The sequence below is a fragment of the Ostrinia nubilalis genome, chromosome 20, assembly GCF_963855985.1.
Source record: "Ostrinia nubilalis chromosome 20, ilOstNubi1.1, whole genome shotgun sequence".
Classification (NCBI taxonomy): domain Eukaryota; kingdom Metazoa; phylum Arthropoda; class Insecta; order Lepidoptera; family Crambidae; genus Ostrinia; species Ostrinia nubilalis.
Window position 1 is genome coordinate 8,014,737 of NC_087107.1, and position 18,276 is coordinate 8,033,012.

At 37.4% G+C, this 18,276-nt stretch overlaps 1 protein-coding gene across 1 annotated transcript; it reads left to right on the top strand.

The window, feature by feature from the left end:
- Positions 1 to 5,195: 5,195 nt before the first annotated feature.
- On the top strand, positions 5,196 to 18,253 carry LOC135081882 (probable DNA mismatch repair protein Msh6). The gene is made up of 21 exons (XM_063976666.1): positions 5,196 to 5,422; positions 5,582 to 5,725; positions 6,026 to 6,152; positions 6,651 to 6,843; positions 7,334 to 7,468; positions 7,957 to 8,092; positions 8,881 to 9,020; positions 9,301 to 9,435; positions 9,901 to 10,090; positions 10,611 to 10,809; positions 10,870 to 10,994; positions 11,129 to 11,435; positions 11,890 to 12,045; positions 12,578 to 12,824; positions 13,316 to 13,471; positions 14,042 to 14,176; positions 14,818 to 15,039; positions 15,363 to 15,542; positions 16,080 to 16,257; positions 16,866 to 17,017; positions 17,616 to 18,253. Exons 1-21 carry the CDS (start codon positions 5,266 to 5,268, stop codon positions 17,895 to 17,897), a joined length of 3,696 nt encoding a protein of 1,231 aa, XP_063832736.1. The 5' UTR covers positions 5,196 to 5,265; the 3' UTR covers positions 17,898 to 18,253.
- The last annotated feature ends 23 nt before the right edge of the window (positions 18,254 to 18,276 follow it).

Genomic DNA, 18,276 nt, shown 5'->3' on the forward strand with positions numbered 1-18,276 from the left:
CTATGTTCTTTCCCGGGACTCAAACTATCTCTATGCCAAATTTCATCAAAATCGGTTGCGAGGTTTAAGCGGGAAAGCGTAACAGACAGACAGACAGACAGAGTTACTTTCGCATTTATAATATTAGTTGGGATAATTTATTGGTGTTATCTGTAATTTTATTGTATTTAATTTTAATTCTTTCGATGCCATTTGGTATGGTTGATTACAATGATTCATGTGCCGTCATATAAGACACCAAAACTATTCGATTTAGTACGTATTTTTAATTTAATAAATAATTTTATTATAATTAAGAAGTTTTAGATATTAACTAACATGTACCAGAAATAAAAAAATGAATGATATAAAACCTTGTTTCATTTGGTAGGCCGACGACAAGCAAGAGTATTTCATTAATTTCATTGCATCCGATTCTGAATACGCTTATCAAGTTAAAATAAAAATAATATTATTAAGCTCTGTGATTTTTTAAACAATACACCAAATTAACGATTAGTAGCTTATGCAAAAATGCAGTTCAGTCGGCAGTTTGACACCATTTTTTCAGCGGAAGTATGTATTTGTATGTATTTATCTATGATGTATGGTATCAATTAAGTTAATAATATCACCTTTAAAATGGTATATACCATTTTTTTGATCTTCTATTAGTCATTTAGTTCATGATCGCTCTGAACAAATAGGATGATTCCATATTTGTGTCGCTTAACTTCAAACTCGGATAAATCCAATTCTAAGATTTTTTGAGATTTTGGTGTCAAATCAAAGAGAAAAAAAATATGTTTTAAACATTTTTAACAGTCGTGTATAAATCAGCGTGGTTCTTGAGAAATAAGCCGTTAAAGTCGTAATATTTTATCTAAGAGAGATAGATCCATGAGACATTTTTTTTCAAACGTAGCTAAGTCCATGAGAGCCAATCAGGTAATTGCGTTTCATCAACATGGCCGCCAGTTGACGAAAACTCAGCGACCAGTGGCACCATGCGCTCCCGCTTTTTATTGTTTATTTGCGATATTCAGACAGTTCCCATGGATAATTATATTAAAATTGTGTCACCAACTAAAGCCCGCAAGCGGCTTAATATAAAAGTTCGCCTTAGGAAAGAGGAAAAAGCGAAAACTCGGTAAATTTGAAATACCTATCCCTGTGCGTCGTTTGGAATTTAGAGTTGGCACTAGTGTTGTGTTAACCATTTTCGATTATTATTTTGTCCTTCTATTGTTACAGAATATTTAGGACATAAGTATGTTTATGATATACCTAATATTGAGTACATTTCTTTCTCCGATCAAATTTGTGTAGGTATGTTCATGTAAGTTTTAGAATATAAGACATGCTTTGTGGAGTTGGGTCGTCTGGATATGTTTTGCAGTTTTTTGCTAAATATAATAAATTTGTAAATGTAATTATGTGAAATAAAATATTGATCTATTTAAATGATTTATAATAAACTAACATTTTTTTTTCCTTTAACCTCGTAAGACCGAAGAGTAAATTTTGTCGACTTCTAAGTATCGCCGAATGTGCTTTCAGAAGAACGAATAATTTGAAGTAGTAAACGCCGAGCACTTCGAGTAAAAAAATTTCTATGTTAGAGATTTTCTTTTGCATTAATATTTTCAGGGGCCCTATATAACAGTGCATAGAGCTTATTTTAGGTGAAAAATAATAAAAAAATGTTTTCTCTTAAAAGAACATTCGGTATTACAGACTTTAAAAAGGAAAACTAAATAAATTGTATTTTATACTTTAAAGTAAAACATAAATGTAACCTTCTTAATAAATTAATACTACATAAAGATACAATAATGATATTAATAAATGTAACTGAAAAGGTGCAACGGTTTTTATTTTATTTAATGTTTCATAATTAGTACCTTTAAAAGTACTATCGGTTTTATAACATACACTAATGATAGGTTAGAATGTATAAGAAGTAAAGTGAAAATTCATGTTAATTATAATATTTACTAAACTAAAAATCCTAACGTTCTCATGGTAAATTTTCTCAATCATATCATAATTTTAAAAGTCCAATACTCAATAATTCCATCTCAATAGAAAAAAATTACAAAAATAAAACTTTCACCATCAAGACCGAATGTTCCTTGCAAAGAACTATTATTTTCAAACGAAAAAAAATCTTACAAAACTACTTCAAATTGGGAAAAATATTTTTTTTGCTTGTTTAGCAGTATTTTAACTTAAACAATACTGATCAGTTTTGCAATTAAACTACGGTAACGCGAAGAAAAAAAATTAATCGCACATCACGTCTTCTCGGATGAACCACCTTGTCAAAGGAAAATGATAATTTGACAGTGACGTTTTGTTTTTTTTATATTAATAAGTTTGGATACCTGATTTTGAATACTTTAAGCCATAGACTATCACTCTTTTTTTTCGATAGGCGCGAATTTTTGAACTTAAATTTATCGCTAAAGTTTTGGTTCCTCTGAAGGCACATCCGGCGATACTTCGAAATCACCTCCGAAAATGTCTCGGCTTTACTGACTACAAAGTTTTAGTTCCTTCTGATGCACATCCGGGCTTACGAGGTTAAGTTAGGGGCTGGAAACGCACTTTAGCCAATTGGGCATAATGGTCATTGTTGGTGGAATTGAAATATGTATTATAAAAAATGCTTAATATTGAAAATGTGATAGGGCGACCAATTCACGAAGAAGAAATTGAAGAAGATGACTGAAGAAATATTGAATTTTGTTTAAAATAATTAAATTGGGTACTTCCTTTTTTTATTAAATAATAACTAGATTTTCTTATTTTGTTTTATTGTTCTATTCAGTTTGCTGCTACAAATTTGACTGTCGATGGTATACCGCGATTTCGTCACTACCACATGTGCTACCACATCCCTAGCTCTAATCGTGTTTTTTCATAACTAGATAAATCCGAATCTATTAAATCAAAACTCTATAAATCCTCATTGCGTTTTTTCAAAGTTGGATAAATTGCATTCCATTATATCAAATGAAGGTATAGCCTGACCAGGAACATAAAAACCCTGGCATAGAGGCGCGTCAATTGCATTTGATAGTGCAACACTGAGTACAGTCGTACCTGTGTTAAATTAATAGGCTAACTTTATGTATCAGGATTCAGGATTACGGGCTAATTTGATATTTTCATGAATTAACGAAAAAATATTATTATAGGTAACCTGGTTTAAATAAATTAAATGAAAACATCAATCGAGCTAGTAGGATTTATTTTATTATTCATCAATAATCAAATTCAGAACTTGAATATTCAACTGCAATGTCTGCTCATGAACGCTTCAAACTCGGTACTTCTTTCCCAATTCCATAAAATTCAACACTTAGAAAGTGACAAAAAACTTTAAAATAGGTAGCTAGTTGAAACAAACCACAGCTTTAAAATAAAGTTTGTTTACACTTTGACAGCAATAGACCATAGAGAAACGTAATACATAGGAAATAGAGAACCCTCTCTGTCAAATTTTTGAACCTACTAATTGACAGCCTGGTGTTAAATTCTCTGTACTTAACCTACGTACGTAACGCTCACATACATACATACTACACGCACACATACATACATAAAGTCCACGCACACATACACACAGTTCACGCACACATAGGCCCTCATAACCTTCAAAGAATTTTATTATTGTTTTTATGATGTACAATGTAGAATTTTTTCAAATCCATTATTTTGAAAATATTTATCTTTATGGTGTACGTATTGTATTATTTTCAAAACAATGGATTTGGAAAAATTCTACATTGCACATGGAAATGCAAATAAGTAAACAAAAACTTTTGAATTTAATAATTTTACTTTATTTATGAACACACATAATAAAATATTATACACCAAAAGCGTCTTTTCGCAAAGTTTTCAGCTGGATGCGGGCAGCGCAGGACCGTTCATTGTGGAAAGCCTTGGGGGAGGCCTTTGTCCAGCAGTGGACGTCATTTGGCTGAAACGAAAGTTTTCAACAACACTAAAAAAGCATTTACACATTGAGAAAACTCAGATCACTTGTGAACATAACAGAAAGTTTCTTCGCGATTCACGAAGGAACGAACAAAACTCCGATGAACCAGAACAGCAGCAGGTACGAAGGAATGAACTTGAATTTGACTCGACGACTCTTCAATACTTTAATAGGGCCACAGAACACTTAAATGATGGCTAAGAAAACAAGAAAGCATTTAACATAACAAAAACAACACCGGCCATTTTGGAGGAAAAACAAAGTTGCCATATGTTAAATAGTAATTTCTACTACTCTATTATGTAAATTATAACAAAAAATGTCACCGTTCAGTTTTAAATTAAAACAAATTAATTTCATTTAAAAAAAAGTTTTCACATTGTAATTAACAATATTCTCAAATATATTTTAATTAAGAAAAAAATGTAAATATGAAGGAAACAGGAGCAGCGACATCTAGAGCGTTTTAGGGTAGTTAAAAAGTATTTGAATTTATCCATCGATGTCGCTGTTTGGAAGCAAGTTTCACTTCGATGACCGTTGTATGGAAGTTTCCGCACCCTGCAATAGACTGACATGCAAGGTGACATGACAATGAAGTTTTCAGTTACTGTTGCCATTAAAAGAAATTAGTACCATTAGTTTTCCGCAACATGGCGAGGGTTTTTATGTTCCTGGTCAGGCTATAAATCCAAACTAAATATTAAATTTTTGAGAGAATGCGTGATTTAAATACTGAAATGAATAAACAGGATCATTTTCTTCAATAGTAGTGCCATAATAAAAAAAGACTGCCTTTTAATTCATTAAAATAAGACTATAAACACTTTTTATTAAATATCTCCGAACAGGGTAGAGTGGATTTATCCGAGTTTGAAGTTATGCGACACATTTTTGCTCGCGAGTGTAGTATAATAAATACACTCCTAAAAAAAGTAGACTAGCTTTATTTGTAAACTGTACCTCACTTACTCTACTCATGTTCCGCTGAAGCTATACAAAGAAAAGAACGCTCGTTGCACCTCCTCCTGTCTGGTATAATACTCAAAGTTGCATTGGCCTTATTTGCAAACTTTTCAAACCTTCGCGGCAAACATAAATTCGAAGGCTTTTATCTGTGCCTTTCATCTTGATACCTTCTTTTTAAATTTAAAAAAAATAATCTGTCTTATTTTTTGACATTGACAGCTGTTAGTGCGCCAAAAATCGTGCAAAATATTGGCGGATTTTTGTTAGGTAATATCGCGATATTTAATGAATATCGTAAATTAAAAACGATGTCTAAACGTAACAGTGCTGGAGCAGCTAATACTCTTTTTAATTATTTTACCAAAACACCACCAGCTAACAAGAAATTCAAGGCGAACGATGATGCCGGCGGCAGTCCCAAGTTAGATTCCTCTGTAAACAAAGAAAAAGATAAAAAAGTGGAAAGTAAGTTAAAATATCATTGATTTACATTTAATTTCATTTATTACTATTCACAAATTAACATTTTACTAGGTGCAATTGAAGGCCATTATGTTTATGTTGTGTAAGGTTTTCTTTTGCGTATTTCTGATAGAAATAACACAATTTCTGTCAATTTTTAAGAGAAAAAGCGCGAAAGGCAGCCAACCCCTTCGCCAGAGGTGAACAATCATGACAGTGATGAGGAGGTGCCGATTGCCTCAAAGAGGAGGAAGAGGATCAGGCTCAACCCCATGGATTCTGATGACTCGGATGTTGAGAATAAAGGTAAGCTTTCTTTCAACCATGTTACCATCCATCTAACTTATAGTAAAACAAAATCAACAGTATGTTGAGTAATTGGCAAATTAAATTATTTCATCAAAAATGACATTTAGTTGAATTTCCTAACACTAGACAAAAAATTAAATGCTGAGCGGACTGGTTTGATAAAGAGAGAAACATAACAAAATGATTCTAGCACTTAAAAAATCATCATTAAATGTCTGTATAGATTTTCCCTCTAAACCAGCAATAGTTCTTGTATTGCAATGTCTATAAGTGATTTTTAAATTCCAAACCTTTCAGCAGACAACAAAGTTGAGGAGAAAGAGAAAATCTCTTTGGAGAAGAAGCTACAGGATAGCTTCAAATATGAGCCCAACCAATCCCCAAAGGCTAGTAAGGCCAAGGCCAAGACACCCAGCAGTAAAGGGTAACTAAAGATTACACATTGTTTTATAGATAAAACATTAGAAATAATTCCACTATAGTGGAGGAGGCTCATAGTCCAGCTGTGGACTGTAAAGGGCTGTTGATGATGATGATAGAAAGAAATAACAGTCTAGGTTTGGAACTTTTCTATTAACTAGGACAGAAGACAGTATTATGTGTGAGGCTAAGAGCTTTTCTTCTTTAAAGACACATCTTTTGGTCTTGTTATCATTGCATGCTTTACTTGTTTGTGTAAAGAAAGATGTGTTGTTGGTAGATCTTTGTCAATAAATAATAATAAAATACTTTTAATAGCACTGGAACACATTCCTAAAGCAGTAGTATAGTAGTATATCAAAGGAGATTTTTAAGTATATCAAATTACCAAAAAATGTATTAGTTGAGTTTTGATTTTATATTTTTCATTTTGTTAACTGCTGTAAATAAAGAGAAAAGCGATCAACAAATACAGCAAAAATAATTTAATTGTCTTCAACAGACCAGCAGCAACTCCATCCAAATCTGAGGTGCAAGAGGAAGCCACATTGGACGAAGGCAACTGGACCCACTGTAAGCTGGAATGGCTGAAGCCAGAGAAGATCAGGGACGCAAAGAAGCGGAGACCGGACCATCCCGATTATGACCCCAGCACATTGTTCGTGCCACCCGATTTTATGAATGAACAGACTCCTGTGAGTATCATTAAAGAGTTATATAAGATTTTAACTTTCGCGTTCCATTTCAACTAAAATAGTAAGACACGGGTCTTACTATCTTAATAAATGTCACATTAAGACCCGTGTCTTACTATTAAAGAGTTAATAGAATCAAGCAAGAAGAAAGACTAAACCATGAGTCTCTTTTCTTTATTTACTGAAAACAAGCATAACATCTGAGATGATGCCACCTGATTTTATGGATGGACAGACTCCTGTGAGAATGATTATTTATTATAGAGTTAGATTACTTAGTAGATAGAATAAAACCTACTCAGAAGAAAGACTACACTTTGAATGTATATTTTCTTTAATCATCATACATCAAATCATGAAAAAAGAAGGTAGTCTTATACCTTTATTTAAGCAGAGCAGAGCAGTAAAGAAAAAGAATCAAATTCGTATTAATCAATAATTTATTTCTCTTACACATTTTGAATTCTTATGTATTTTTTTTTTATTCCAGGCCCACCGCCAGTGGTGGGAAATGAAGTCTTCCCACTTTGACTGTGTGCTGTTCTTCAAAGTGGGCAAGTTTTACGAGTTGTACCACATGGATGCAGCTGTTGGGGTTAATGAACTAGGATTCTCTTATATGAAGGTATGGCAAAGCACCTTAAATAATTAGAATTGCTTTAGTCTAAGACCTTATGAACATTGTGGTTTGAATGAAATCACTTATTGGTTGCTTTTAATTACTGAAGTTACAAAAAATAAAGTGAAGTAAAACTAGCTCAAGATTAATGTTTAAAGAATCAACATGTTTTGTTTACTTAGTATACCTTAGCTTGTATTTTCTTCATACTGCAACAAATCCATGTAAATCCCAGAAAGCTAGCAGCCTTTCCTGGTTTCTGGTAATGTTTCTGGAGATTAAGGAATCAGTGTCCATTACTTATAGGAGTGTAGATTGGAAAGTTCTCAGCCTGACCATTAACAAAAACTCCTATCCAGGCTTCAGTCAATGATGCTAGATAGAGGATCTGTGCCACTACTTTTTTTTATGCAGAAAAAGGCAGGTATTTGACCGCAATCGTACCTGGTGATAAGTAAGATGCAGTCTAAGATAAACATAAACTATGTTTTCAGGGAGCATTTGCCCATTCCGGGTTCCCAGAAAGCGCGTATTCCCGCATGGCTTCCACACTCGTGTCCAAAGGATTCAAGGTGGCGAGGGTGGAGCAGACCGAAACGCCGGATATGATGCAAGATAGGTGTAAGAAGAGTAAGTTTTATATTGTTCTCTTTAATTTCTAGCAATATACATTAAACCATAGATGCACTACATCATCATACCCCTGTTTGTAGGTCCAACATTATCAAAAGATCTGTATGAACTGATCTTCAAACTGAAAGAGGGTTTTCTAGAGGCGTCACTAGCTAAAGCCTGGTCCGTGAGCACGTAGAATTTTGTCCAATGACCCCTAGCTACCCATCCTTATCGCTCGCGCGTAATTATATTGCTGTCGCGAATGTGCGACTGGCACCCGCAGTGAGTGTGCGAACGCGATAGCAACATAATTACGCCGAGCGATAAGGATGGGTAACTTGGGGTCATTGGACAAAATTCTACGTGCTCACGGACCGGGCTTTAGTAATAGAACCTTACTCGACAGTGGTGTCAATCAACCTGATGATTGCAAATGAGATAGTCCTATCGCTTCTTTATATCTATAGATATTTGAAATCGATAAGATTCACAATGGGCCAACTTATTAAACTCGAAACGTCACAGAGGTCATCTTAGGTGAAAAAGACTATAGTTGCTGCCACTTTCTTATCTACAAGCAAGTGACAGGTCCTTCCTTACTTACCAATGCCGAGTGGTGAGCGTTATTGAGGAAACTCCCATTTTTTTCGTATTAATTTCATTGACATTGTAAATTTAACTATCCTGAGACTGGCCTCAGCCTTACCTCGTTTGGTTTTATCAGCAGTCTATCTGTAGATTTAGGCTACACATCTGCACTATAACTTCTCAATGATCACAAACAAAAACAAACTTTATCGCAGTGGGTCACAGCACAAAATGGGACAAGGTGGTGCGGCGCGAGATATGCCAGGTGGCAGTGAGGGGAGCTCAAGTCTGCGGCCTGCAGGACGCCGGCCCGGCCGACGCGGGCGCTTCGTACATGATGGCTATTGCGGAAGAGGTAATGATGCCTTTAGATGTTTATTCATTACGATCTGGGCCCCGATTACGCTAAAAAAAATCAACTGCAACGCGTTTGGACGACGAATAAAAATCAGCTTTTTAAAAAATCCGTATCGCGGTATCCTTTTTACAGCTAGTTCAAACGAAGGTGAAATGTAAGTGAAGCCCAACTGCGTCTTTACTTCAAAGCTGATACCTTGATATAATATTATGTCAATATACCTTGGGTGTTAGGAACTAATTTTGACGCTGACATAACGCTGATGTTTCTTTTCCAGGAAGGCTCGAGTTGCAGCCAGTTCGGCGTGTGTTTCCTGGACACTTCCATCGGCATCTTCCACCTGGGCCAGTTCCAAGACGACAAGCACTCCTCGCGACTGCTCACCACACTGGCTCACTACCCGCCTGTTCTGGTAACTATACAAATACAAAATATGATAATGTATGTGTGGGTGTTAAATTAATGTGTTACCAGTGGTGATATATGGCATTGAAACGTGACTTAAGCTGTCACCTAAAAAAGTTTAAAGTTGCACAGCGTGCTATGGAGCTATTATGTGTGTTTCTTTGTCAGAATAAGAAGATCCGTAAACGAACTTAAGTCTGACATAGAAAGACGGAAGCAATGGTCAGGGCACATAGCACGCAGAACTGACGGCCAATGGGACAACAAGATTCTAAAATGTAGGCCAGGTATCGACTAATAGAGTGGAAATATTACCTTATAAAGCAGGAAGGTGCTGGATGCAGGTCGCTACCAATGGGACAATCTGGAAATCATTGGGGAGGCTGTTCAGCAGGGAACGTTCTGTGGCTTAAATGTTGCCGAGAATGTAAACAGATACTCGCCTTTTGATAAATAAATATGTTTTGCACAGGTAATATACGACCGTAAGAGCACAACGCCTCGCGTGAGCAAACTGCTCAGCACACACTGTCATAGCGCGAGACGCGAACCTCAATCCCTATGGCCGCCTGAAAAGACCCTTAAAATACTTGCTGAGAAGTATTACAAGACCAACGCCGATGGTGACTGGCCGGAGGGAATCAAACCCTATTTGCATGAAGGTAGGGTATCTATTCAGTACGCACTCTCATAGCGCTAAGACTCAAGATACTCGCTGAGAAGTATTACAAGACCAACGCCGATGGTGACTGGCCGGAGGGAATCAAACCCTATTTGCATGAAGGTAGGGTATCTATTCAGTACGCACTCTCATAGCGCTAAGACTCAAGATACTCGCTGAGAAGTATTACAAGACCAACGCCGATGGTGACTGGCCGGAGGGAATCAAACCCTATTTGCATGAAGGTAGGGTATCTATTCAGTACGCACTCTCATAGCGCTAAGACTCAAGATACTCGCTGAGAAGTATTACAAGACCAACGCCGATGGTGACTGGCCGGAGGGAATCAAACCCTATTTGCATGAAGGTAGGGTATCTATTCAGTACGCACTCTCATAGCGCTAAGACTCAAGATACTCGCTGAGAAGTATTACAAGACCAACGCCGATGGTGACTGGCCGGAGGGAATCAAACCCTATTTGCATGAAGGTAGGGTATCTATTCAGTACGCACTCTCATAGCGCTAAGACTCAAGATACTCGCTGAGAAGTATTACAAGACCAACGCCGATGGTGACTGGCCGGAGGGAATCAAACCCTATTTGCATGAAGGTAAGGGTCTATTTAGTATGCACTGTCATACCGCGGGACGCGAGCCTCAAGACTCAAGATACTTGCTGAGAAGTATTACAAGACCAATGCTGACGGCGACTGGCCGGAGGTAATCAAACCTTATTTGCATGAAGGTAGGGTGTAATTTGCATAAAAAAAACCTTTATAGTGCGGGACTCAAGCCTCAATTCCTCTGGCCTCCTGAGAAGACTCTCAAGATATTCGCTGAGAAGTACTCCAAGACTAATGTTGATGGTGACTGGCCGGAGGGAATCAAACCTTATTTGCATGAAGGTAAGGTGCTTACTCAGTACAGTACGCACTGTCTACTGTCGTATGTCATTGTACTGTCTAAATAAGCCTCTTCTTTTCAGACTCTTCAAAAATCAATTCATTTTGACTAACATAAGACTCATTTTCGTTTTCAGGCGACGCCTTAGGCCTCACTCCGGCTGCCCACTGCTCGCTAGCAATCAAAGCATTAGGCGGCTGCGTCTCATACCTCACAGACTGTCTGCTAGACATACAAATACTGGGTATGTCCCAGTTCGAAACCTACGCGCCGCCTGACGTGCTAAACAAAACCTTATCGCAAGAGGAGAAAGCCGAAAATCGATGGGAAGGCGGCAACACGATGGTTTTGGACGCGATCACGCTAAGGAATCTGAGGATAGTGCAGGACGATGGGTGTTTGTACGAGAAATTGAACTTCTGTTCCACGGCTATGGGGAAAAGGTTAGTGACTTCTATGCTTCCATAATGTATGTATGTTACAATATTCATCTGACAATCACTTCTATGGAATTCTTCTATCATTCTATCACCCCAGTAAAACTTGTTACTTACTCTGCCAAAAAAATGTATGTAGAGGCAACAAAAGATTACAAGCCAATATTTTGCTACTCTCTCATGCAAAAATAAGTAGTTTGATGACATATAATGTAAGTTGTCAAAATCCAAGCAATATGCTTACTACCTAACGTAAAATAAAAACGTAAACGTATGTAAAATAAATTATAAGTTTACGATATCTTATGGTGAAAAGAATAAGGTTCAAATTATAGTAGCAACATATTCACCAGTCATATAAAGGGTTGAAACAATAATAACCTCGCCTAACTTAACAAATTTCGACCTTACCACAAGGGAATAAGGATCAAATTAAGGTGGCAATATATTTCCTTCACAGATGGTTATACCAGTGGGTGTGTGCGCCAAGCTGTAGCCTGGCCGTGATCAAAGAGCGGCAGAAGGCCGTCAAGTGTCTGTTCGAGAGCCAAGAGCTGTGCCAAGAGGCCAAGAACATCTTGACCACTCTGCCAGACCTGGAGAGGCTTTTGGCCAAGTAAGTAGATATTTATAATGATCATTAGGTCATTTAGTCTCCACTGCAGGAGTACGGTTAATACTGGGACGAGTAAAAGTGCTTTTTAAAAAGCCTATTTGCAAAAATAAATGAGAGTTTTTTAAGAGCCGCTAATATAAGAGACACAGAGGATAGATAATTATGGCCTAGACTTCCTACGCTTCACGAGGACAGATCCAAGAGTCTGCAATACAAGTTACCTCCTTTCAAGGCCCTCGTTCGTTTTAATGCGTTATTAATTTTTAAATATCAAACTAATTAGAGCACTTTTTGTATGGCGATTATCTGCTGCTCATTCCTGTCATTATTTATTAGAGACTGGTTTCTGGTCATTTATTTCCAAGCCACACAGCTGTATGTTTCCCCATCATATATCTATGCATACAGAATTTCTGTTAGCCGTGTAGAAACTTGACAGGTTCAGACTTCACAATGAGTAGGACTTTGATTGGTCTATAAAAATATTTTATAAATTTTCTACAGCTGCCTAATACTAAATATTTAATTGCAGAGTCCACGCCCTAGGCAACTTGAAACGTTCAAAACACCATCCTGACGCTCGCGCCATCTTCTACGAAGAGAAGACCTACTCCAAACGGAAGGTTCTGGACTTCATATCGGTGCTGAACGGGTTCACTGCTGCGCTGAAATTGATTGAGTTGTTCGAAGATGTGGAATCGGGACTGTTGAAGAGAATCACACAGTTCAGTCCGAGTGGACAGTTCCCGGATTATAGGGATACTTTGAAGTTCTTCAAGGTAAGTACTGTCAAAGTAATATTAAGCGATTTACGATATTTTAAGTAGTTGTAACGGGTTATTTTGCAATAAAAAATGTAGTCTGTAGGCCTAGGATGCGCACTGAGATAAGCATTTATCGCGCCATTTTATCGATTTACGTGATAAGCCCTTACATTTGTCGTCTAAAATCATCGATAATATTTTATCATAGTGCACATGATAGCTCGGCTGATTGTGTCTTAATTTTGTTCTTTTGGTTTTAAGACATGAACCTTATTTTCCAAATCTATAGATGCCCTTTTTACTTAACATGAAACATTCATATCTGATATTATGTTATCTGATACCTTTCTATGGATTTAAGACATGGACCATACTATCGAAACTACAAATGTCCTTTTTACTTAACAAGAATATTTTATATTGGCCATTATTTAAAGAAATACTTTTCACAGTGATGAAACATGGACTTTATTTCCCAAGCTACAAATCCCATATTCCTTTAACAGGAAGCCTTCAACCAAAAGGAAGCGGAGAAAGAAGGCCGCATTCTGCCCGGCGAAGGAGTGGATCAAGAGTACGACAACACGCTGCGGCTCATCGGCGACATCGAGAAGGAACTCAAGGAGTATCTCAGTGAGCAGGAGAAATATTTTAAGTGCCGAGTAAGTATAATATTTTATTATACATTTTGGGAAACTTGATAGTTATTAGGGCTACCTAAGTATACTCCGACAAACTTTACTTCGACATTACGTTACTCCGACATTTCTGAATATCGACATGACTACTTCGACACTACACTACTCCGACAAAGGATATTTAGCCTTTGTCTAAGTAGTGTAGTGTCGAAGTAAAGTCATGTCGATATTCAGTAGTGTCGGAGTAACGTAATGTCGAAGTAACGTTTGTCGGAGTTCAGTTTTTGAGCCTAAAACAACTGCCTTTTTAACCTACTTCAACAAAAGGAGGAGGTTCTCAATTCGGTTGGTTCAATTTTTCTCCTAGACAAGCTGCTCAGAATAATAAGAATGGTGTCATAGTAAAGAGATATCAATCGATTGAGTATGTGATAGTAATCACAACAACCTTATTGAATCTCATCATTCACATCTTATTTTTTATTCTCAACAGCTTCAGTTTTTTAGTACACAATAAAATTAAAATGCTACGATGTAAAAAACTTTATAAACAACTACTGGATGGATCTTAACTCCATATTTTTACAATCACAGCTCTCCTACGTGGGGTCAGACAAGAAGCGGTATCAAATCGAAGTCCCGCAGGGTGCCGCAAGCCGTGCCGGCGGCGACTACCAGTTGGAAGGCACGAGGAAAGGGTACAAAAGGTTCTCCACTGCTGAGACTAAGGTAAGCTTTATGTGCTTTACTTAGGGTTGAGAATGGAATGTTCATGTCTTGAATCAAGGTCCAAAACTTGATTCAAACTCAAAGAGAGCTAAGGCCGTTTAAGCGCTCAAGAATGGGTGCCACTGTAGAGAAAGGTCGTCTCTTGCAAGTGGTTAAGTAGCGCCAACTGGTCAAATATAGGAGAACTAGTGCATTTATGCCAGTTTTCACCATCAATCCCTAATTTTTAAGTCGCCCCTATGTGAATAAAGTTCCTGTTATGTGTATGTTACCTTAGAGGTCACTTAAAAATTAGGGATTGATGGTGAAAACGGGCATTAGACTCGCTAGTGTGGCGCCACTATATGATTTTCGCCCATCCATGCTATTGATTCTATACATGAGTTATCTATAACTTTCATGCTTAGTTAACACTTTCCGCGACAGTGAACTGCTATAGCAGTCATAACAATTAATTCTATTATGTCTGGGTTACTGTCCGGGAAAGTGTTAAATGGCGTTAATTGAGAGCATTTGGAGCTCAAATGTACTTTATATTAAAAAACTTTAAAAATTTTGATGTTATTAAGTGTTGGTCGTCTTTCCATCGGCCAATGTCCATTCTACAATTCAAACTGGTAACAACATGTCTCTAATCTCAGGATTTGCTTGCCCGCATGATAGCAGCCGAAGACCAGAAGACCACAGTACTAAAGGACCTTAGCCGCAGAATATTCGAGAAGTTCTCCTCGACGTACGACCAATGGGAGTCGGCCGTCAAGTGCATATCTACATTAGACATACTACTATCATTTACGGAGTTCGCTCGCCAACAGAGCGGCGATATATGCCTGCCTGAAGTCACCTTTGATAGTAATCAAAAGGTAATTCCATTTTGTTATAAAAAAATATTGATGTTTTGCCAAAATGAGCTTTTAATAGGATCACAATGACCTCTTCCCAAAACGTCAGATACTCCCTACAAATAGAACACTATCCTTGATTGGCCATTTCTCAAAATGCCTTGCCATAATGATCACTAAATAAACTTTAATGACAGAAATATAGCTGTAATCAGACGGAAGAAAACTGATTTTGATGAAACTTTAAGGCAGTTTAAGGTAAAAATGTATTGAACTACCAGGAAAGGCGTAGGCAGAAGTTAGTGCAATTTAACTGTAGTTTATTTTAACCTTCTTTTTTACAGCCGTACATAAACATAACAGAAGGACGCCACCCGTGCATACCAATCGTGAACGATTTCATACCGAACGACACCAAGCTTGGAGTGGAAGGCGCTAGCCTGCTGCTGCTTACCGGGCCTAACATGGGAGGAAAGTCAACCCTGATGAGGCAGGTCGGCTTGCTGACCGTTCTTGCACATTTGGTAAGATATTTATTAGTGCTATAACTTATTTTTAACTTAGCGTAGGTACCGTCAGCTACGATTGCAAGTTTGAGGTGCGATAAAAATTATGTAGTTTGAAGCTTATTTACATTTATGTAAAAGTTTTTAAGGATGGACGAATGTTTGTTTTTTTTTTTACCAAAAAAGACTGAATGGATTTTGATGAAACTTTTCAGTATTATTGTTGTTTATACATTAGAATATCATATAGATATCTATAATAATCTGAGACATATTGAATTCCATGCGAGCAAGTTTTGATCTTACAAAATGTAACCTGATTATGAGATCTTGATGCGTAAAGATTAAAAATGCTCCCGCACCGTAGTAAATCTGCTAGTCTACTACTAACCCTAGCGTTAAAAGTTAACAAACTAATAGTGAAATCAATTCTTCTTGTCGACAACAAACCTATACAGTGTTAGCCCAAAACTGCTACAAGAGTGAGATGAATGTAATAATATGATTTCAAAGAAAAAGTAAAAACTCACCACAAGTGTTCCATTCTACCCCCAGGGTAGCTACGTGCCTGCGCAAGAGTGCCGCTTGAGCTTAGTAGACCGCATCTTCACTCGGCTGGGCGCGTCCGACGACATACTGTCGGGCCAGTCCACCTTCCTTGTGGAGATGAACGAGACAGCCGCCATTGTTAAACACGCCACTACACATTCGTTGGTGCTACTTGATGAACTGGGTAAGTCACACACTTTTACAAGTGTTCAGGTCACACTTGCGTCAGGCCAGATTACTGACTTATTGCAAAACCTTAACCTTTGACGCTTGAATTATTTTTATTTATTTTCTTTATTAGGAAAACATACATATACACACATTTAACTCTTATTTCAAGGTCTTAAGGTTCTATTAAGGATTTTTAACTTTTGGCAACATACTTGTATAACCCAGTACTACGTAAAGAGAATACTACCGTCCCGAAAGGTTACACACACGTCTGATCTCCGTTAAAATTGGAATGTATAAAATCATATCCTGTTGATAATTCTTTTATTAATAAAAGTAGCATAGTCGTTTTATATTGAGGTAGAAAGAGGGTAGTTACAAAAGTCGAACCAACTCTCTCGAACCTCTCTCTATAATCTTAAAATTATGCTGGGGCATGTGAAGACGCTTAATAAGCGGCCTAGTTGTATCCATAAATTCTTATTTTGAGTGTATTTGTCTATCATATTAGGGTGTCCGCGGAAGACTAGCTTGTCACGATAACTGATAAGCGGGACCTGTTGGCACAGTTTTTATACTTTCCTTTTTGTTTTGTGTCAATAAACCATATCTATCTATCAGGGCGTGGCACATCGACATACGACGGCACGGCGATAGCTTCGGGCGTGTGTGCAGAATTAGCGCGGCGCGGGCCTCGCACCCTGTTCTCGACGCACTACCACTCGTTGGTACAGCACTTCGCGGCAGACCCTGGCGTTTTGTTGGGCCATATGGTGAGTTTATCCTTGCTAAGTAACTTGCAGAAGCTACACAATTTAGGTGGCATTTAGAAGCTTGCAGAATTTCCTCGGCTATCGCGTAGACTGTGTTGTAAGAAACAACAGCCACCAGGCTGTCGCCATTCGTGTCTATCTCAAATATAGTCAACGACCTTATACTTACTTTTTATTCTTAAATATTTTTTTTATTATCATTATTTTGTTGAACTTAGCGTATAGATCGTTTCATCCACGAAGACGCGCCCCACCATTCTTCCGCTAATGTTTGAGTGTTATCGGTACACACCAAATTATCCATGAGTGCACACGCACACTACAATAATGACGCTCGGATTGCTCGGATCAAACTCCCCGCACCCCGCGCTTCCCTAGACCAAAAATTGGTGGGGCGCGTCTTTGTGGATAAAACTATATACCTACTGTCTTTATTTCTCGACCTTATGATGAACTACAAACTACCAGTATTGTTGATAATTACCGAACATAAAATAAAATGTTTGTACTGTAATTGAAGATCTCAGAACCCCAGTGGACCAAATCAAAGCGCCCAACAGCAAACAGATTTCAAACATTTGATTGCATTTCTCCACAGGCCTGCATGGTCGAAACGGACGAGTCAACAGCCGACAACGAAGACCACATCCCTGAGGAAACCATAACCTTCCTATACAAGCTGTCCCCTGGCGCGTGTCCAAAATCCTACGGTTTCAACGCGGCTCGCCTCGCTGGAATCCCTAAGGAGATAACCAGAAGAGCGCACCAGGTATCTAAAAACTTGGAGAAGGAAGCCACGTGCGTGAGAGCCTTTAGAGATCTGATCAAGATGAGTGATGTCAAAGAAATGAGGCAGCTTTTGGCTTCTTTGAGCATTTAAGATGATCTATTATCTGAATTGAAGTATTTTATAGAAACCCATTCACGGTACTTCTAAATATGTTACTATATTTCGTGAACTCGACACGACAAACGGCATTCGTTTTTTTATTGGTTATTATACTCGTATTATTTCATGTTTTAGCGTAAGAATGATCTTGTTAACTTTTTAAGGGTATTTTTTTGTGAACCAAATTATTTTGTGAACTACCTCTGTTGATCCTCGTTATTATCGCCATATTATTTTGTGATATGAATGAATGAATAGGATTCATACTTGTTATGTGAATTTGAAAAGATCTGTGATTTGAATGTAATCAATGTACAATTCCCACCAATAAACGTTTTAGTAATTAATACCTTCTTTTATTTCTAGACCT

Coding starts and splice junctions, on each gene's coding strand:
- LOC135081882 (XM_063976666.1), top strand. CDS start 5,266: ATGTCTAAACGTAACAGTGCTGGAGCAGCTAATACTCTTTTTAATTAT. Junction 9,021..9,300: donor TGATGGCTATTGCGGAAGAG/GTAATGATGCCT, acceptor TTTCTTTTCCAG/GAAGGCTCGAGTTGCAGCCA. Junction 10,810..10,869: donor CTGACGGCGACTGGCCGGAG/GTAATCAAACCT, acceptor AAACCTTTATAG/TGCGGGACTCAAGCCTCAAT.